The sequence below is a fragment of the Chelon labrosus genome (assembly GCF_963514085.1).
Source record: "Chelon labrosus genome assembly, chromosome: 9".
Lineage (NCBI taxonomy): Eukaryota > Metazoa > Chordata > Actinopteri > Mugiliformes > Mugilidae > Chelon > Chelon labrosus.
In genome coordinates, this window is record NC_140359.1 from 5,551,367 (window position 1) to 5,572,786 (window position 21,420).

Here is a 21,420-nt window from a genome sequence, read left to right on the forward strand (position 1 = left end):
TAATTACCCACGATGGACAATAGTAACTGGTCTCAAAGTCAATGCCACGGAATTGAACACTCCGTCCAACTCAACAAGACTGAGCCCTCTGCCCTCCAATAAAAATATAATAATATAATAATAACAATTATAATACATTCTGGGTTGATTTGGCTGTTCAATCAAGGCAGGGCCAGTCTGTTCAAACACAGATACCAATGAATCTGGCCGCCAGTAAACCGCATCACTCCGTTCAAACAGACTGCAATGTGTGGTGAACAAAAAGACGGCGGTGCAGACAAAAGTAAAGTGAGCCATTCATTTTTCCAGCACATTTAACAGTGAAGAAAAATGTTTTGTTAAAAATAATAAGCTAATAATACAATAATAAACTGCCACCGCCCTGAGACTGGCTTCTTATTAGAGACTGCCTGGCCTAATTAGCATTAATGTTTGATGAACTCTTCAAAACCACAGACACACAGCGGGCCACTGCTGCACTGCATCAACACCCACTGTCTGGCATGACAACAAACGACTCAAGAAACAAAGACACGACTATCTACCATCCTGCCCAGCGAGGATAATGTTTTGGACAGTGATATGAGCCAGCGTCTAGAATATGTTCGCTATTGTTTCAAAATCAACACAATAGAGGGGGATTGAATTACAAAGATGCGGCTGGGTAGAGATGAATGGAGCGGACGGTGGCTGGATGAATCGCGAAGTCCACTTCAGATTGCTCTAATTATCAGTGAATGTATTACCCTCGCAAGCTAAATAGCCAGGCCCAGGGTTTATTCGCCATCTCTATCAGTCAATCACGTGGGGTGGTTAGTAGCATACATTCGCTTCTGGCCTCTTTTTGATTTTGTTTCGGGCACACAGGGTCAGATTTAACACTCTGCAACGACCCTGTCTAACCATATCCAACATGGCATGAATCTTCGAGCAAGCATGTGTTCAAAAACCAACTGTAGTCAAGCCAAGTCTAGTCTTCAGAAGGGACATGTGTCATCACACACTGATTAGTCCACAGTTGATTATTCACACATGCAGCCTGGGGCCAAAACATCAGATTTAATGACGAAATGATAGAGCTACAAGGTGGAAGGCAACGCTCAGCAGTGAATAAGCTTAACTGCTGACTTACACAACCAGAGAAGCATTAGTCTTAGGTAGTTCACCAGTTAAGCCCCCTTGCAGACACCAGTTAGATAGAAAACCTAAACTCATACTGATAATATGCAACTTTTACTCCCAAAAGCATGTTTTGCTGGTGTTAAAATTTGACATTTTAACACCAGTGGCAGAAATGCCAGTTTGGGCTAAGCTGCCATTACTCCTGTCTACATTTCTTTCTCTCATCTTGCCTATTCTCTCTCTCTCTCTCTCTCCACTGTGTGGCTGGCCATGTTGGGAACATCACTGGGGAGATTCTTTCCACAATTAACTCACTCTCTCCCCACTGGCTCACACTTGAGCATTCCAGTCCTCTGGCAGGACACTCTCCCAGCGCTCTTGCAGACAGACGAGGATGTGGGCTGCGTTGGCATTAAGTAGTAGCACTGATGGAGGCGGCGGCGGCGGCGGTTTGCAAGAGCAAGGGTGGGGTGGGGTTGGGTTCTCTCTCTCGGGAGCTACCTCAGACTCAGCTGTGACCTAAGCCGTCTCAGGGAGACACAACAAATGGTGACCTGGCTTGTGCGATGAACCACAGCAACCTCAGTGCGAAGGAATCCATATTGTGAAGGTCTGCTGGTAACCTGAGCAGACCCTGGGTATTCCCCTGAGTGAAAAGGGACCTCATGACTTTAGATTTCATTTGTCCTAAATATCAAGGAGACAGAATAGGATGACTTCTTGGCTTTGATTTCTGCAATGCGATGGTTTATTACTACACACAAACACCAGTGGACATCTATGAGAGATAATACCTCTTACAAATCACCAATAAAAAAGTAAAGATGTCCTGATTCATGCACATATCTGATATCTGAGCATCCCATATTGCTGCTGTAGAAAAATATCATTACTATACATGCAACTAATAATGCATTTTGCCATAGACTGATAAGCCATTTTTGTAAGGGGGTGTTTAAAGAAAGTTTCTCCAAAAGCTACAGGTGGTTTTCAATCCATGCATTAGCTACCAGTCAATTTATTTAAGATGCAGTGCTGATATTTTCTAACATTGACTCACCTTTTATCAGCCGTTCCGTTGTGGACTGTTTCTCCTGTTTGTCTTTATCCTTTCCGGACATCTTCGCTTCGTCTGGAGGCTAATTTCGGAGTTCAAATCTTAACAGTGCACTTATCAGCCCAGCTAGCCCGAAGATAAGCTAGCACACAAGTCTGGCCGTCACCTCCGTCTTGACTTTCGGCAGGGGTCAGAGGCACCACTTTTTGGGCTGGCTCTTTCCAACAAAACAGTAGCGAGCGAAGGAGGTCCAGCTCTTGCGGTTTGACTAGCTAATAACGGAGCTAGCTTGCAGCAACATTAATGCTAGCGAGTATTTAAAGCACAGCAGTAATTCTGTCACAATAATAGAAACGTAAAAAAAAATAAAATAAAATAAAATAAAAACAAGGAACCTTTTACTGTGCTGTCAAGTAAAGTAAATAATACCTGGATATTACCCAGAAGCAGGTTGACGTTATCCGCTAATCCGATTTAGTTACTCTTTTTCAGCTAGTTAGCCAGCTAACATTTTAACGTATTGGCAAGTCGGCGGAGAGGCAAAGAAAGCAACGGAAGACAGGCGTTTCATCTTCAACGTGCAGGTCGTTTATTGTCGGAAAAAAAAGAGGTTCAGCAGCGCGTCAGATAGCGTTTATTTAGTATGCATACACCGCAAGTCCTCCCAAAATGCAGACAGCGTCTTGACAGTGTATCCTCCTCCTCGGATTAAACTCTAATCTGACAGTGAGTGAGGGGCAGCGGCGGATTTCCTACAACATGGTGGAGCCGATGTGACGTGACTATGGAAACGTAACACGTGGGTCACGGGTGCATTCAATAACACAAACCTTCCTTCGAGAAGTTTGTTTTGCTGTTGCGCTCATATGACAACTCACGAAAGTGAAACGTGGCGCCTCTAAATATGACTGCTACCGCAGCGCTATAGAGAAAATATCCGCTTCTGAAGCAGGTGTTGAGATAATATTGCCGATAACTGTCTGTCTACTGTCATTGTGCTATTTTCCTAGATGTATTTGAATGTTTCATGTTTCTCTCCAACTCAGTTGATCGAAAATAATTGGCAAACACAAATTGAGTTTAAATGACTGATTAGATTAGAATGAGAAGGGTGAAATGTAATCAATTACAGTAAATGACTCTGATTGTAAATGACTGACTAACAACAAAAATATGTGGCAAGCCCTTTTGAAAAAACAGACCCATTTGAGGTGGGTGTGTCATGGAAGCAGCTGTCCTCTACATACACAGTACATGGTCTCCCCCTTCTTTTTTTTATAATAGCTTATTAAAGTAATGGGGAAGGCGCACACCCTTTAATATTTGTTGTATACTGTAAGTTGTTGCACTTATTGTAGCATTAACCGTGAAGATTTGCCATTGTAAAAAAAAAAAAAAAAAACGTTGTCATCCACCTTTTAAATAGCACATGCATACAAAACATAGACTTCCCATGATAGCTTTCACTGGTGTACCTAATGAACTGGCAACTGGGTGTAAATCATATCATAGAAGACAACATAAAGTGACCGGCATATTGTAAATCATATCTAAAATATATCTCTTAACATCACATCATGGCTGTAAAAAAGAATAACTAAATCTGTGTCAGCAAAGACACCAAATTAATCAGATACTTCAGTGCTTTGCACTATTTTCAGTTTGTAATGTATGTACCATTAAGTACATAAATGAAAACAAATGCATTAAGTCCTGCACTAAATCTTAGCTTCAGGGAGGTTATGATATTCAGCAATTCTATAAAATATCTGAGAGAGCCATTGATTGAACTGATGAACTGTTTTCATCTTGGAGGCCGTAGTTTGCAGTACAATTGAATTGTATTTTGTTGAACCAGCACATTTATGTTATTTTAACAACTCTATTTTAGTCAGTGGATTAAGCTACATACACTTTTGTGTTTAATTCAATCCGGATTAACAGCAACACAAACTACATCCGCCAAAATGATCAATCAGTTTGAATAATGTCCTTTCTGATGCCATTTCAACTTAAATTGAACAGTCTTAAAGGGGGATTTAGTGCGGGACTGTTATATTAGAATGCATTTGTTTTCACTAGTGTATCTAATGAACTGGTACATATGTGTAAATCATATTATAACAGAAAACCAGTAACATAAAGTGACTGACATAAAATCTATTCCCCCACCTCCAAGCACTAGAAAAAATGGCATTCATTAAAAGCATGTAGCACTAGAGGGCAGTCTTGTTTCATTTTCAAAAAATATATGGCTCAATGCAAAAAGTGAACAGACGGAAGAAGCATAAGACGACTGATGTGTATCATAACAAAGTCCCCGGATGAAAATGGATACAAAAAAAAAATTAGATTTATTGAAATTGAAAATAGCATTAAATTCCACTTAAACATTCATTATAAGTAAATACCTACAACATTACACTGAAAATATCACCAACCACATATAAAACCATGGATGCAGAGGATCAGTTCAAATATAATAAGCAGCTCAATAGCTAAAAAAAATAAAAGTAGTAAAGAGGAATCGTCGACTGAACACAAAGAGCAAAGGCCATGCACAAAGAGTTATCCACTATTAATTGTTAGAAATGCTGGTTCATCAAAATCGTGATGCCTTAGCTTCTGTTGTTTTTTTTCCTGGAGCTTTGCCAGCTGACATGGATGTTTTGTTCATTTCTTCACCTTGAGGTGAAGTATTATCACAGAGATATGACACCAACCATTTCAGAGCCCTGTTAATTTTCTGATTTTAAAAAAGAGCAACAACATCACATGCAAAAATGTGTGAATTCACCCCAGGCAATGAAAGAGAAGTACAAGCACCACTAGACGTACAGCCCGGGGGTGTCTCCCTCGTCTCTCTGGCACATGGTAAGTATTGGCTTTCTGTCAGGCTGACAGACAGATGCAACCAAATGCTAGGTCTTTTTTTTTTTTTTTTATCTCCAGAGTTGGAGTGGGGGCTCTAACATCTACAGCTGAGCATAGAAAAACATGGAGTATTCAGCAGGACGTGATCAACGTCACTTCAAGTGTAGGCACTCGTGGCTCTTCAACAGTGCACATCGACAGCAGACGGAAGGAAAAAGGTAAAGTTTTAAATCGCACCAGAAAAAGCCAGGTTGACCTTGCAATTTCCTCTTGAGGTCTTCTGGCCTGCATGTTTCCAAAACATAGACTGTATATAAAAGACGGACGTGGCCACCAGGTCTGAAAAGTGAGGTCAGCGTGATAGACGCCATCTTGGCTCTAAAAAAGCTGTAGCTCAAATAAACTTCAAATTCAAAAACATCATTCTCTCATAAAATATTAAGTCAATACATTGTTCCCTTGAGTTATTTTGATGGCATTAGGTAAGCTCAATGCTTGTGATCAGTGTCTTGGTCATCTATTTCTAAATACTACAGAGAGAGGTACATTTGGGAACATGCCTGATTTGACTGACATGTCTGGTGACTGACATCAGTGATTAACAAGCCATCCTGGTCCTCAGTTATATACACCCTCGCTCCTTTCCAGGTCCTCCCTCTTGTTCAAATATGATCACTTCTGGTCCCCACGAAAACCATGATGGCGACGGCCAAATGCCAAACTCCAGCCTTCAAAACAGTAGCCCACTAATGTGTAGCGTCACTGTGGCTACATCCTTCTTTTATATGCAGTCTTATGTTAAAATAGTGTTTCAGCTCAATATCACAGACAGATATGTTGGGAACAATGGTAGATAACCCTAATAAATGTTTCACATACATTTAAAAAAAAAAAAAAAAACTTGCAAAAAACGCAGACTGGTGTGGGAAGTCTTTGGTGCTCAGTGTGACGGAAAACTGAACGGAACTATACAGAATGTATGAGATCCAAGGAACTGTTGGCATAATTTCCAATCCCAGCAGAGGGTGTTAAAAACAATGGACACACAGGAGTGTTGGATCAGAACAGGAGCCCACAGAAAACAAAACACGTCTGAAGTGTACTGTATGGCTATACATATATCCTTCATTTTGAGAGAGGCTCCACAGGCCTACTCATCTGTCACAACAGTTCAGCTGCTAATCCTCTCCTTCAACTCCCTTTTGCCTTCTGCCCTGACATCCTGGACCAGGCAGGTCTGGACCCTCCATCCACATATTGAAGAAGAAACACCCAAAGCCCTCCTTTACACATGTTAATCAGTCTATCCTGGCTATTATTAACATAAATCCATTAGTACTATATCATAAGATGAAATTCAAATATTCCTATGTACCTTGTGAATTTTCATGTAAAAAAAAAAATCACAGCATAGATGCAGTTTGTGCCTGAATATCTTATGGGAAACGTTATTTTGATCAAAACTGCACAGTAATTAGGGTCTCTCCTTGCTTGCATATACATTACCATAAATTAGTATGCTGCAGATGGACATAACCAATCAAACCCTTTTTTATGACTTTAGTGTTCCATAAAAGTTTAAGGAACATGTGGCTGAGGGCACTGGAGACAGAAAGTGCTGATAAATGACAAGTCCCAGCTCAGCGACCCACACACTGATACTTGTTTCACCACAACCTGCAGCGAGCGGCCTCTTCAGTTAAAGGGACTCCGGCTAAGTGAGAGTCAAGGCCGATCTAGTCACGGTTTGCTTTTTTTTTCTGTTTTGGTGGGAGTGTTGGCGGGAGTGAGAAGTGAACGCGAATCCACAGAGGTTATTGGAGATCTGCTTCAGCTGAACGTGACCAGACCAGTCGGTGCAGGTCTGCCTTCTTGTGCCGTGATTGGTCGTAATCCAAGAAGGCAGACGACGTAGGAAAAAAAAAAGTTCTCAGAGGAGTTCCAGTAGTGAAAAGTCCTCGATACATACCGCATCCTCTGAGTGACAACTTCCTTTATTTACTGCATGATGAAGCCAGGCTGCGGGGCCATACGAGGTGGGGGCCTCTGAGGCAAAGCAGGAGGGTACTGAGAGAGGTAGTGATTGGGGTAGCCAGAGGAGACGTTGGGGAAGGGCTGCCCTGTTCTGGGAGGAATTGGTGGGTATGGTGATGGTGTATAGAAGACAGAAGGCTGTGGGGCAGCAGTTGGAGCTGGATTTAGAACAGGGGCTGCCTGGGAAGGAGGAGGCGGTGGTTTCCTCCTGGGCTGGGCGACAGGGGAAGAGCTGCTGCCGGCCTCAGTGCGGAGGGAGGCCGCTGCTGACACATCCTGAGATCGGGAAGTGGGGACCGATGCCTGGGGAAGCCGCTGGCCGTTCATCACCATCTCCTGCAGCTTCTCGATCTTCACCCGTCTCAAGTGGGCCAGCTTTCTCTTGTTCTGGTAGGCGTCAATGAAGGAGTCCAGCGTCATGTCACCATCCAGGAAAGAATCTGCCATATTCTGACGACAGAAGAAAAGAGAATTGGGACAGCTTTAGAGAGAGAACAGAGAAGTCCTTTCTGACTGATTCCACGCAGAGTTAAGAGCCAATATGAGTCACGGAGATGGAAATAGCACCGATGGAGAATCACAAAGATACAAAGCCAGTCGCTCAGAAAATGCTGTTGAATACACCATCTTAAAAATTAATCTGCACTTACTCATTTACATTATAATGTCAAAAATCATGACAAATGCCAAGTGACCAAATCTATTCAAGCGGTTTACAATGAATCATTTTAGCATTGGAGAAGTATTATTATGTCCATAACTGTCAAAGTAACTTAACAGCCTGCCCTTTGTGGGGCTGAACTCATAAAAGTGACAGAGACTGAGAGCTCATTTATCACTGCAAGTATAGGACAAGATGTGGGCTAAATGCGGGTGTAAGAACTGTACATACATACAAGACGTTTGAAGGAACAATGATAAATCTGATCTATTCTACATCTGTCTACCACAAACAGGTTCATTTATAAACAGCCATACATTAAAAGCACCACAAGAATGGTAGCACTTAAGAAAGAGGAAGATAAAAATAGAGTTGGCCTGTGGAAAACATTCCCACCAAAAACAAAAGCAAAGAGTTAAGGGAAAGTAAGGCTGGGTTTTTAATATATACAATTTCCTGCATCTTCTTGTTAAAACTCCCACTGCAGTCTCACAAGACTTGTTTTACAGGAGTAGTCTCCAAAGACCATGCAAAGAAATTAGCCACCGTGTGAGGTAGATCCAAAACACAAAGGAAGCTCCAAATCTTCAACACCATGAGGCCTGAAAGCTGACTTGTGGAAGGAATTTGGATTTTTAAAAGAGCGAGTAGAGCTGGACTAAAGACATGATGCGTACCTCTAGTTGGTAAGATGTGGTAAAATATTGTGGAAATACCACAACTCTTTAAAGCCATTCTTTATTGAAATATCTGTCTAAGCAAGGTTGCTACTCCTATGTAAGTTAATCATTAATGTTTAAACATTCTGCTATATGTCATTGCCATCGTTGATATTGTTCTTATGGACTTTGACAACCTGAGTGTTATTGTGCAAGCCAGTTTTTCAAGCTTGTTAATAAGTGGTTACTTGAATCCTGGTGCCACCTCATCTAATCAAGGCACACCCACCCAACCAACCATGTGATGTAAAACATCTGTCATATATCAGAACAGGCCACCTTCTGATGTTCAGATGCTGAAGTGCTCATTGTAGGAGCTTTCAGCAGTTGATAGGGATATGCATGAGCACCCTAAAAGGTTTGCAGATACACAGACACATACAAAACAAACTGTGATGTTGTGTGTTCTGCCATGTTTTTATCAGAACCAGCATTAACGTAAGCTTAGCTACAGTAGCTCGTCTCCTGGATCGGACCACACCTGCCAGCCTTTTTTGTGCTTGTAGCATCAACTCTGAGGACAAAATGTTCACTGGCTGCCTGTTACGTCCCGCACACCGGTCGGTGTCGTAATAACCAGTGTAAATCACTTGACCAGCCATTATGACCAAACAGTCATAATGTTATGGATGATCGGTGTATGTATTATATACACACACTACTACATAAATACATATCTATACATAGACGTGTGTACCTATCAATCATATGTTCCGTGGGTTATTTGCAGACACGGGATACTTGTGGTCATTTCAGTCAGGAAAGAAAAACAGACTCTTCAGCCCAAGCCCTGCATTGCCTGCCTCACAAATATGCCTCTATAGGAGAGGATACTGGAAACTGGAAAAGCAGGTATATGAATTACTGGCTTGGGATACTGTACATGAAGTCATCCATGGAGAGAACTACAGAATGCTTACCTCTGTCTCCTCTTCTATTTTGGCTCCCTCCGCCTGGAGCAATGCCAGCAAAGTATCCAGGGATGTGTTTCCTGACTTGTGATCTGTTAAATAACAAGACAACAACAAAAATGTTATTATTCTGCTTGGGCTGGGAAGAAAAGACAAGAATAGTTCAGCATTTAAGCACTCAGACCTTAAGGCTCTTTTAGGGACATAGACGCCGTAACATACGCACATAGCCAGTGTCGGTACGAGCCACTTACACTTTGGCTCGCTCTGTAAAAACACCACCCAAATGCTAGTCGGGGCTGTGTCTTTTTTGTTTCTACTTCCTGCTTCACTATCAACAGTGGTGACTGAAACCTTGGCCAAAATTTTTCCAAAGACTAGTCATACAAATCTTTGTATCTCCGAACCTCCTCAGTTAACATTTCCTCAGTGTGTTCCATCTTTATTGATCCAAAACAATCAATTTAAAAATTGCGGAGATGGAGAAGCAGCCGGAAATACTAAAGCAGAAAGCACGGCATTAGGGTCTGCGTTATTGCCATAGCTTCTGCGTCTTAATGCAGAAGTCTAACCTGCCTATTATCCATGTTTCACAGCAGGACTGGCAGCATATCTAGAACTGTGTGCTAAGTATTTAGTATGTAGACAAAGCTAATAAATACACATAACGCAATGTTACACATTAAACAGCTTCACAACTTAAAACTGACCATAAGTCTCTTTTCATTTCCTGGTATAACTTACAATTCAAAGCTTGTTCCTAGAGATATACAAACATTTAGTTTTTAAAGACATAACTGTAATAAAGCTCATTCACACAAAACATGGCGTTAGTGTTGCAACTTTCACTGTGACAAAATGCCCCTTGTCTGTGAACCACAACACAGATGCATCCTGGATATAGTGTGACCCATGTCAGAATTAACCTTAAAAAATAAATGTGTTATATATAATAATGAGAGTGTTACACAAAGCCAAAGCAGGACATGAGAAATCTGCCACTCATTGTCCTGAGACTCACGCAGCCAAGCAGCCATAACGCCGCTCTGTTTGCTGTGAATTTGCAAAGCCCAACTGAGTCAACTGAAACTGCCTTGGTGTCTCTAAGGAGGAACACAGTTTTGTTTGTGTTCCCAGGAGAGGCTGAAAGTCAACACCAGCTGGAGCTGGGACTGCATACACGGTGGCACCCTGACAATGAGTCCAATGACACAGCACCAAGTTACCGATCTCCACTATAGCTTTGTAAACCAACCAATGCTCCACCAAGACTAGACACAATATAGTGGATCTCTAATTACAGGAGAGACTGCAGTCTAACCTGATATGCTGCTCTGGGCTTTCTGACATGGCAACCAAATGAACAAAGACATAAAAGGATTCATTCATGCACTCAATATTGACGCAAATCAGTGCTTTACAACTGGAGCACCAACATTTCTGCAATCAAACATTCCTTGTTTATGTTGAACATCTTAAGATCTGTAAGAGGACGTGAATATGAACCAGATTTCAGTTACTACATATGCCAACCTATTGATGGTGCTAGAGGAAAAGCCAAGTTTTCACCATCTCTCCAGCGCAGCCTGGCTGCCTCGTTAAAATATTGGCAGCGAAAAAAAAAAACTTTAAAGGACAAACCGTTAACACCGATTAATGCATTTGTCACACAGCATACGTCACATAGTCTTGGTTGTAAGACTACCCAGTTGCATGCAGAGGATTTTTTCCCCCTCTGTATCAGTTAAGACCCGCCCCATAATGAAATCAAAATGGTGTTTCCAGACTCAGAATTGTACAGCCACACCAGGCTTACTATTCAAATACATCAAATATTGTAAAGATACACAAAAAGTCAAGTTCAGCTACCTGACTAACTTCTGTCTGTACAAAAGTGAGCCAAATCCCATCTAAAAGCTGTAGTGTGTCCATGCTGTCACGTATGAATTTCAAACCAGTTCCCCAGTTAAATGAGGGTTGACAAGGGCAAATAGGTGATGATAACTAAGTGTACACAAGCCAAAAGGAAACATGAAGGAAAGAATAACAAGGGGTTTGGGCTGACAAAAGCTAAACTACCTTCTCCTCTGCCCTCCAAAAAGTCTGGTCTAGCGTTCCCTGCAGCACAACCCAAGGTATTTTCCCAGCTATCTGAACATGTGTTTCCTCCCACACAACAGCAACACGTACTCATGAGCCCACCAAGTAAGTATTTCAAAACCACAGGAACAGTTTCATACAGTTGTGTCATGCTAGTGTATCACCTCTCGATGTGGCAGATTACGTTCATTAGTAGGTGAAGATGGAAAATTAGTAAACCTTTGCATTTTTATCTGTATGGATCAAATTTTGCTGAATGGCAAATGGTAAATGATCTCTAAGACGAGTGGAAAGTGTGACAGGTAGTTGAGGCATTATTCAGACACACCTTATAAGTAACCTTGACAAGGCTACTTACAACGATGTCACACACACTGGGAAAGAAAGAGCTAGCACCATTTCCTGTAATGTAATAACAGTAAGGCCCGAAAGTGAATATATATATAGCTGAACTATAAACAGTTTCATTGTTAATACTGAAATGCACCAACACAAAATGTCTGGTTTGCAATAAGGCAAACTTTAAAGTACTAGCTACATAACTAAATGTTTTAACCACATATTAACAAGCTTCAAAGTCCATAAGAACAAGATCAGCAATGACATATACAAGACATATAGCAGAATGTTTAAACATTAATGATTAACTTTACATAGAAGTAGCAACTTCGCTTAGCGTGCAAAGCTAAACAATGAGTGGCCAGATATCTTGACACCATAGGTCCCAAAAACCTGTTAAATTAGTGGGCTCCAATCGCTTACTGTCTCAGCCCCTCTCCCTTAACAAGACGGGCTCTCAGGCATATCAGCAGCAGTCCTTTCACACAAAGCTGTGATTCTCTGGCTGAGTGGAGAGCACAGAGAACACAGTCTGGGCCTGGAGATCATGAGATGGCCATTTAGTTAACAAATCCACGTTGACCATTGCTGCAAATCCGAGGGAGGGGGAGTTTTTTTGGACCGCCTCACCGCCTTTCTCTCTTTCTCCCACCCTTCCAACTTCCCTGCCTGCTTGTCCCATCATCCACCACTCCCTCCCACCCACTGTAGCTGTTATACACCAGCTTGCCTGGCAGCACAATGGGCCACTGAGGCACAGGGGGCTGCCGTTCTCAGAGGCCCTTGCCGTTTGGGCCAACTGGACAGTAAAGGCTAATGTAGAGGCCACACGTTTCTGGGTGAAAAAGGATGAGAAGTGGTGTAACTGTATTCAAATGACAACACAATAAGATACTGTACACTGTATCTCTCATCTGGGTCAAATGGGTACGTTTCTCTCTGTGAATTGCTGTCCTTCCCCAGCTGCTCTTCAGCAAATCCACAACTAGGACGTCTAGTGCATGGGAGGCAGGGGGCGGGGGTAACTGGGTAACCTACATTTGACAAAAGCCATTACTTGCCGACAACAAACAAGACCACAGAGCCACAAATCCGCGCATCAGTTTGTTGACGGTGAAATGCTGAGCACTGAGACCGGGTCTGAACGCTGCTTGAGATAGTAAAGATTGTCATTACTACTTTGACACCAAAAATGAGACGACAACAAGCAAAATATGTCTAAACGCTTCATAACTACTTTGCCAAGCACAAACAATGCAGACTCTGAAATCTCACAATCTCTTTCAGAGTGTGCATGCCTCGCAGGGAAGAAGGCAAAGTCAAACTTTTATCAGTGTAGCAGAGCTGAATTGCTGGCATGCTATTTTGAGAGCGCTGCTTGGCAACCATTGCGTCAACACAGTCATAAGTATCGTCACTCCGTCATCGCCACACACTAGGAAGTGATGTGAAGGTGTATCAGTGGGATATTGAGGATATTGCAGCCGCATAAGCTTTTAAAGATCCTGCAGGAAGTTGCTCAACCTGAACAGAGTTTAATTACAGTAACAGTATCATGGAAAACAGGGCTTCTTGTAAAAGGGCTGTTACGGCTTCCGAACGGTAATAATGACGGAACTGGTCAAACAGGTTCATTCAGTGTGTGTTCTCGCAGAAAGAATAAACAAAGAGAAAGAATGCATTAAAGTCAGTACGAGTACACTGTGTGTTTTGACCTGTGTGGAGCTAAGTTGACTAAATGTAATAACAAGATTTGTACATACACAAAGTGGTCTAAGTCTAACTTAAATAAAATAAAATAATTCGAACCTACTAGTGAAGCATGGATCAGCAAGGATCTGAACCCACATGCATGTACAAATTATTATTATTATTATTATGCGATTATACGCACAGAAATACTGATGAGTTAGTTAATATTTATATACATGGTTATTTATGTACATGTGACAGTGTATTATAATAATAATTACGTTTAAAAGCACGGATGTGCTTGGTAATATAGTAAATATAGCCACTAGACAGTTCACTAGAATATATTCTAATGTGCTGATAAAGCTATATATAGTTTAATTTTGGAGACTGTAGTTTGTAGTACTATTTTATTATTATTTCGACAAACACCTGTTTAGTCAGAGGACTAGGGTAAGTAACAGAAACACTTTTGTGATTAATTCAATCCAGTTTAACTGCACCACAAACTACTTGCTTCAAAATGATCATCCAGTTGAATTAACACCTTTCCTACGCTGTTTCGGCCTAAATTGAACATTATAAGAGTCATGAAGAGGGATTTAGTGCAGGACTGCTATATTAGAATGCATCCGTTTTCACTAGTGCATCTAATGAACCGGCAAGTGAGTGTTGCACCTGCTCTGTTTGAAGCTATTACGACGTGCATTTATTCAAGTATCAGTCCTCAATGACCTCATGGATGAGAAAGTGTTCAAATTTCATGAAGGCTGAGTTACATTAAAAATTCAAGAGTCTGAGATAAACTGATCAATAAAAAATGTCTCCGCCTTGCGATAGTGACCACACTGCTGCTGCTGTACCTAGGGAGGACTTGCGAAGCTGATAGGACTCAAAGCTCTCCTGAAGGCTGCTGTAGCGCTTGGTGAGCTGCTCTTTCTTGTGGTCCAGCTTGGGCTGCAGGGTGAGGTTCTGCTCAGCCAGGGTTCGGTTGTTGACCAGTGTCTTTTCCTTGCTCTGCTGGACCTCCTGCATCTACAAAAGGAAACAAAAACACATCTGTAAATCCTGGCATGATTTTTTTTTTTTTTTAATGAATGGCAGGCTCCTGAGTGGCCTGCTGCATTTTTCCAGTGACTGTCAATGCCGGCATGGTCGCTAATGTTAGCTTTCTTGCCTCCGTGTTACCTGTAGACTCTATAATCTAACATCTAAGAAATTAAAATAATAATAATGAAGTGACTGTAGTGGTTATAAAATATGAATCATTCCACCCAAACTGTTTTCACACAACTCCCACGGAGCTTTTCACATACTTTGAGAAAAATCCTGCTCGCAAATGTGTCATAAAACGGTTCAAATTCTGCACATTTTCTGTGTGACAACAACACTTCATGTCCCGCCATGACAAAAGAGTTGTAAAACAAAAAGGTTAAAACATACAATGCAGTATAAAGACAATTTATACCGCAACTTACACCAAAATCTAATCGGTTATCCATTTTCATATAGAGAGCAGTTTTGTAAAGGCCAGTTCTTGGCTTCTGCTTCCATGTGTGCGAACTCATGCAGACTTCATGCAGAGAAACCAGATTTCAGACCATTTTGATTATCCTTCAATTCAGTGGTTGTGTCAGTTTTATGTAGACAGGTAATTACTGTGTTATTGTAAAGTTCACTGCTCCGGCAAACAAAAGGCGCCTGCAGATGTTCCTGAAAGGCTGGATAGCACTTTGTGCTTTTTAGCTACAAGATGTTAATAGAAAAGTATAGCAACTAGTTGCAAATTGAGTTGTTACACTCTGTAAGTGATTATTTCTGTGGTGTGCCAATGTCTGTGGAATAGCCGGGAGCATTGACTGTATATACCAGGCCTGGAGCAGTAGTGTGTTGCCTTACCACCCTAAGTACAGTGGGCAGACATACAGTCTTTTAATGATGAATTATGAAGGATACCGATTAGGGGTGCACCAAATATTTGGCCACCGAAAAGTTTCGGCCGACACAGGATGCTGTGATGACGCAAGCAACAACGGCAGCCAGCACGGGCATGTCTGCCGTGTGGACGTATTTCAATATATTAAGTATTATATAAATATTATATAAAGACCCACTGATAGCGATTTGCAAAACGTGTAATGCTGAAATTTCAAGAGGCGTGCATCTGCGGGTTTAATTTATCACCTGAAATCCAAACATTCAAGCAAGGAAGTTTCCCGGTGATGGTCCCAGGCAAAAGGGCAGGGGTGCCCAATACGTCGATCGTGATCGACCGGTAGATCGCGAAGGCAGTGCGAGTAGGTAGAAGCAGTGCGAGTAGGTAGAAGCAGTGCGAGTAGGTAGAAGCAGTGCGAGTAGAATTTTCATTTCGGTGCATCCCTAATACCGATGAATCTCCGAAGAATCTCTGCACAGACTGTCCTCAATCTGACAACCCACCTCTGATAATACATGAATGATAAGTTGGAACGACAGGACAGTTTTCTGTTTACAGCTGTGCGCTTCCTGTTCTGGCAAATCAAAATGTCTACGATTGTGCAGGTCTACACAGCTACACACAAACAGCATAGATACATGCTGGCCAACAATAAACTAGAAGAGAATGCAAAACTAATTTCAACCACACCACTGCCTATAACATTATGACTACCTGTCTAATTGTGCTGGTCTGAAGGTGTGCTGTGGTATCTGGCACCAATAGGTTAGCAGCAGATACTTTAAGTCCTGCAGTTTGTGAGGTGGGGCCTCCATGGATCTTGTGATGTTTTTTCATCCCTATTCCACAGATCCTCGATTGGATTGAGAACTTGGGAAATTTGGAGGAAGTGAATATCTTAAACTCACTGCTGTGTTCGTCAAACCACTGCTGAGTCATTTTCTTTGTGGCAGGGCGTGTTATCCTGCTGAAAAAGGCCACTGTCATCAGGGAATACCGTTTCCATGAAACGGTGTACATGCTGACAACAATGCTTTTGTTTGTGGTAGTTTTATATCATTTTTGGCCATCTGTTGGCCCATAAAATAAATTACTCAGAGTTTGCTGTTCGCAATTAACGACGCTGACAGAGACTATTCCAAGTGTTCATACAAAGTAGAAAAAACACATTTACGTATTTAGGTATCAAAGTCCCTCGCTCGATGAGATGGCTATATGATCATAATTTAATTAAACTCTTACTCGAGCAAACGAAGCAGGAATTCAGAAGATGGTCAGTGCTACCAAATTCACAGACAGGCTGCATCAAAATGACAGTTTTACCCAAATCCCTCTATCTTTACCAAACAATCCCTACATTTATACAAAAGACAGCTTTCGTACTACTGGATAGGAAATTTATTCATTTATTTGGAACAACTCAAATCAGAGGATGGAGAAATTATATTTGGAAGACCTTAAAGAGGCAGGGGGGCTGGGCTATTTTATGTATTACTGCAAATATTGGTATGGGTATTTAAATATGAGAATAGGGAGGGTACAGATTGGGCGCAGAGGGAACTCCTATCTAACCCCTTGAAACCGATATCCTGGAGAAGAACTAAAAATGCGAGGGGGGAGGATCCGGGTGTCAAGCTCTCAGAAGAGGCCTGGCAAGACAGTTTAACCCGTATACATACCTCTTCACTGTGCGTGAGACATGGTTTAAGCCAGTTTAAAGTGCTCTGTAGTCTTCAGTACTCAGGGGAAAAGCTGGCTAAAATCCTTCACGTTACACATCCTGGTTATCAAAGATGTATACAGTCATGGCCGTCCACGTGATGCAAAAGAAAACATGATACATCAGACCAGTCCTTCTGAGAGGTACTGATCGCTGAAGACCGGGAACACTCCACAAGAGTGCTTCTTTTGCTTCTAACATCCACTTTGAGGACAAAATCTTTAATTACTGCCTCTCATACAGTACACCTCCCACTGACAGGTGCCATGATAACAAGATAATCAATGTTATTCACTTCACCTGTCATAATGTAATGGCTGATTAGTGTATGTTGGCAAACAATGACCTAAAAGAGGATAAAGATAAACGACAAACAACTATTTATACGTTTTCAAGCATATCACTGCCTATACTGTTACAAAGTAGTTTGGTCCATTCACACTTAAACTTGCACTTCCATAAAGTTGGTGGTCTAACAAGACCAGACAAAAAAAACAATTGAAGCAGCAGAGACTGAGCCATCCTGACTTTTAATTTGCAGTATGCTGCAGCACTGCTTGATCCTACATTTCCAAACCTCAGTGCTTCATAAATGACATAAACTGACATAACACTGACAGACATCATTATGTCCTGTTCTCAAACACAAGAACATCTCTCCAGAACTGCATCTACAGGATGAGAAGAAATCCTCATAAAGAGTAAACTAAACCTTGAATAAAAAAATAAAAAAAATTGGGGGGAACCACTTTAAAGCACATGCCAACTGAAACAAAAACAAGTGGGAAGACCATTATGCCACAGTGCAAAGAGTAGAGGATTAAATAAAGAAAAACTCTCCTGCTACTTCTCAAATGACTCATTTCACACATCCAGCCAACATGCTGAACGACCACGACTGGGCGAGAAGACGCAGGAAAACTAAATATATACTACAGCGTTGGTCATGATTGTGGAATAGCTTCTAAAAGAGACTGCTGTTACGCGGTCGGACTGAATGGGACAAACAACATTTCATGCGGGACAAGCCGCTAAATGTTTCTATTACCACTACACTTAGCACCATCACATCCTGAGGAGAATGGCCTCATTTCTGTAAGCGCCAATTCACTCTTTCATTGCGGCTCCGCTGAAGAAGCAGACCTTTAAATAGCACGTATAACTGCAGGCTTGTTTTGTCAAGCTGAACACATAATTGAACATGTTTGCTATGGGAAAAGTTCTACTGTAAATGATGATATAATGACAGGCAATGTAGGTTCAGAGCTTGCCGTGATGCACCACAAACCTTGATTTTGGAGAGCTGGTGTAAGGAACCACAATTAGTAACAGGTCGCTGCAACGAGCCATTCGCAAACACCTTGATCAACACGCTTTGCATCAGTGAATCTTATGCTCGATAGCGGTTATGTTTCCTCCTTGACTTCCTTTTGTGTAACCCCAGCCACAGCCATAGCAAAGTGTTTTTTGCAGAAGCAGAGTTGTTACACATGTGTGAAAAAAGAATAATGAAGTCTGAAGGAAAAAACAACAACATAAATAAAACAACTTTTAAACTTTAAAATATCAATTGCCAGAAATATAGTACTAGTCGAGTTGATGTCATTAGGGAACGACGCAAAACAGCCTTGATCAAACCACTTCCTGGATTAGTGAGGGGCTCATAAGGATAAAAAGCCAATCTTAAAATGAACTTCAGAATGTACAGTGTATTTGAAAGCTGAAATGAGACGAGGCATTACGCAGTGATATTAGGAAACTGGGTCATCCATCATATGTTAATGGCTTTGAAGGTAACGGATAAAGAGAGAATGAAGCTCTGCAGTTTTAAATATACAGTGTAACTCGGTGCCACAAGCCACAAGCAGCCTGCTGTGCTGTACATACAGTATTAGTCTCTGACACACAGGTACGGTACATGTGAGGTCGAGTCATGTCAAAAACAGGATACACTGAATCTAAACAAATTCCCGACAGCCCTATTTGCATTATTCAAAGGGCGATACATGAGCTGCAGTCGGTGTATGCTTTGCAAAATGAGACGATTACTGCCTAAAGCAAAAGACCTGAGGGGACGGTTTATGTCCATATACTACAGCTGTAAACTTCTCAGCACTCTCCGGTTTCGGGACAACCTCATGACACCCATTGCTTTTGTTCCCGGGCGGTGAACTGTAAAAACAGACAGTTCCACTTTTGGCTCGGGCATGTCTTGGCTGACTCCCTTCCATCTCTGCCCATAATCTTATGACTAACTTGAGTCAATAACTGCAGTGTCATTGCAGCAAACAAGTTCCTCCCTCTGTGTAACCTATGGGACGAGGAGAACAACGCCGTGGAAACAATCAGACAGGGTGTGGATCAAAAACAGAAGTGACAACATAAAAGGCCGCCTGGCAGCACAGCATTCGTCCAAATGGCCGACAATAATACCACCCTGTTCTTCTTTCCTTTAAAAGCTGAAATGGGATCTGACGTGCTTAAGTTGACATAAAGTCGCTTTATACTGTAGTTTTTGTGAACAGAGGCTTTTTTATCATGCTTTAGTAGGGTCCTCCTTCTGACGGAGAGCGTCCTGAATTTAGACCACAAGCAGAAAGCCACAGCACCGTGACAACAGACAAGAAAAACTCCTGTGTCCCATGTTTAATGTTTGTAATTACTGATCACGTCAAAGCTGTAAGGGGACGTGTGAAGTGTTTCCTCAGGAATGGTGAGAAAATTGTTCCAACAGCAGGGATCTGGTAGGGCTCATCAGGAGGACAGGAGGACATCAGGGCAGATTAAAGCCCACACTGGGATTGATTCTTTAGGAAGGAGCAGCAATAATAGCAGCAGCAGCAGCAGCAGCAAGGGAAATAATCAAAACCACAAATCCTGCATAAAATGCTAATCTGGTAGCTCTCGATATGCCAAATATCTGTCTGTGGTAAAACCTTTTCATGGACTATTACTAGTAATCGCCCTGTGAATGGAAAAAGTGAGGCTTATCAGCCGCTTATCATGACACACTAATAATGTAGAGCAAGGCAGGTACACATTAATTTGGAATTGCTGACTTCTTATGCTACTGGGGCAAGATCAAGGAAATAGATATGAGCCAAATGGTCTGTGTGGACAAGTGTCAGTTAATGTTACTTTGCGAACTGGGTCACATACATGCTTCATGGAGCACAAATTAAGACATATTTTGAATGTTATAATCATAATTATAAATGTACTACTTAACGCTTCTGACCTGATGAACAGACCGTTTTTATGAAAAGGATAAGGGTCTTGAATATTGTTTTCCTCGGTGTCTGAGTACCGACCTTAAATTGACGCATTTGTGAGTAGACTTTGGTGTGACGACCTTTCTCTAACAGAGAGTAGAAGCTAGGCCAACTGCTTAAATAACATATTTTTCTCAAGATAGACTCAATATCCGTGTAACTATTTAAAGACAATCGTGTTGAAACATATTACTGAACACAGACGAGGTTTTGTTGTCTGGAGACGAAGAGGTTTTTGGAGAAACACTGTCGTTAACTGGGAATGTTTCGAGAGGTAAAACTTGAGACAATGCTCGCCCCTGTTCCGTTCCAAGGTTACCGATCACTAACGCTAGTTTTTGGTTTCGGGGCGTTAAATTTCGGTTGATAGCACATATTTCTGTTAAAATCCCACCCGGGATTCGAAGCAACCATTTCCGCAACTGAACCGAGAATGCATTGGGAAAGCATAACAAAGGCTTGAGAGAGAAAAAAGCCCCAGTGACCGAGAAAAAGGGAGTCAGTAGCTAACACTACAAAAGAGCTTAACATACCTCATCCATCTCCTGTATCATTTTGGTGAGTTTCTCGTCGTCCTCCAGAAATTCGTTGAGCTGGGTCATCGTATAAGCACCAAACTTGCTGGAAAAGGCAGACATTTTTAGCTCTTGTTGTGTTTCTCCTCGCCTGTGGTCACTCTTCTCGCCTCTCAGATTGTGACAGCTGACTGAGCTTCCCTTACAGGAAGTAGAGAGGATACAGGCCCCGTGCTGCCTTCATGGGCATGTCGGAAATGCTGCAATCACCAGTGAGCATAATGAATTGCGCAATAGTCAAAACTTTGCACTTTCTAATATTAATTGTAATAATAATAATCACAATTGTTTTTTTATTAGTGGTAGTAGTAAAATATTTAAATTTAAAAATCTAAAAGTAATATGTCATACAACTGTAAATGTTATTTTATTAATCATTTATGATAATGTGAATAACAAACTAAATGG

At 41.5% G+C, this 21,420-nt stretch overlaps 2 protein-coding genes across 3 annotated transcripts in view; both read right to left on the reverse strand.

The window, feature by feature from the left end:
• The window catches only part of ppp3cca (protein phosphatase 3, catalytic subunit, gamma isozyme, a), a 31,029-nt gene extending 27,006 nt beyond the window's left edge, over window positions 1-4,023 (reverse strand). For both annotated transcript variants that reach the window (XM_084552209.1, XM_084552208.1), the window contains exon 1: window positions 2,183-4,023. In XM_084552209.1, the coding sequence (XP_084408335.1) occupies window positions 2,183-2,243 (61 nt within the window). In that variant the 5' untranslated portion in view covers window positions 2,244-4,023. The remainder of the gene's footprint in view (window positions 1-2,182) is intronic.
• Window positions 4,024-4,514: 491 nt separating this feature from the next.
• On the reverse strand, window positions 4,515-21,231 carry vps37ba (VPS37B subunit of ESCRT-I a). The gene is made up of 4 exons (XM_084550665.1): window positions 20,971-21,231; window positions 14,373-14,544; window positions 9,388-9,470; window positions 4,515-7,537 (listed from the first exon to the last, which is right to left on the reverse strand). Exons 1-4 carry the CDS (start codon window positions 21,073-21,075, stop codon window positions 7,052-7,054), a joined length of 846 nt encoding a protein of 281 aa, XP_084406791.1. The 5' UTR covers window positions 21,076-21,231; the 3' UTR covers window positions 4,515-7,051.
• Between the last annotated feature and the right edge of the window lie 189 nt (window positions 21,232-21,420).

Bases quoted from the DNA above. Each gene is read 5' to 3' on its own strand.
- vps37ba (XM_084550665.1), bottom strand. From the start codon at position 21,075: ATGTCTGCCTTTTCCAGCAAGTTTGGTGCTTATACGATGACCCAGCTC. The intron at 14,545-20,970 runs GTATGTTAAGCT...TTCCTTTTGTAG, and splicing joins TGATACAGGAGATGGATGAG to ATGCAGGAGGTCCAGCAGAG. The intron at 7,538-9,387 runs GTAAGCATTCTG...TTCTGTCGTCAG, and splicing joins AAATAGAAGAGGAGACAGAG to AATATGGCAGATTCTTTCCT.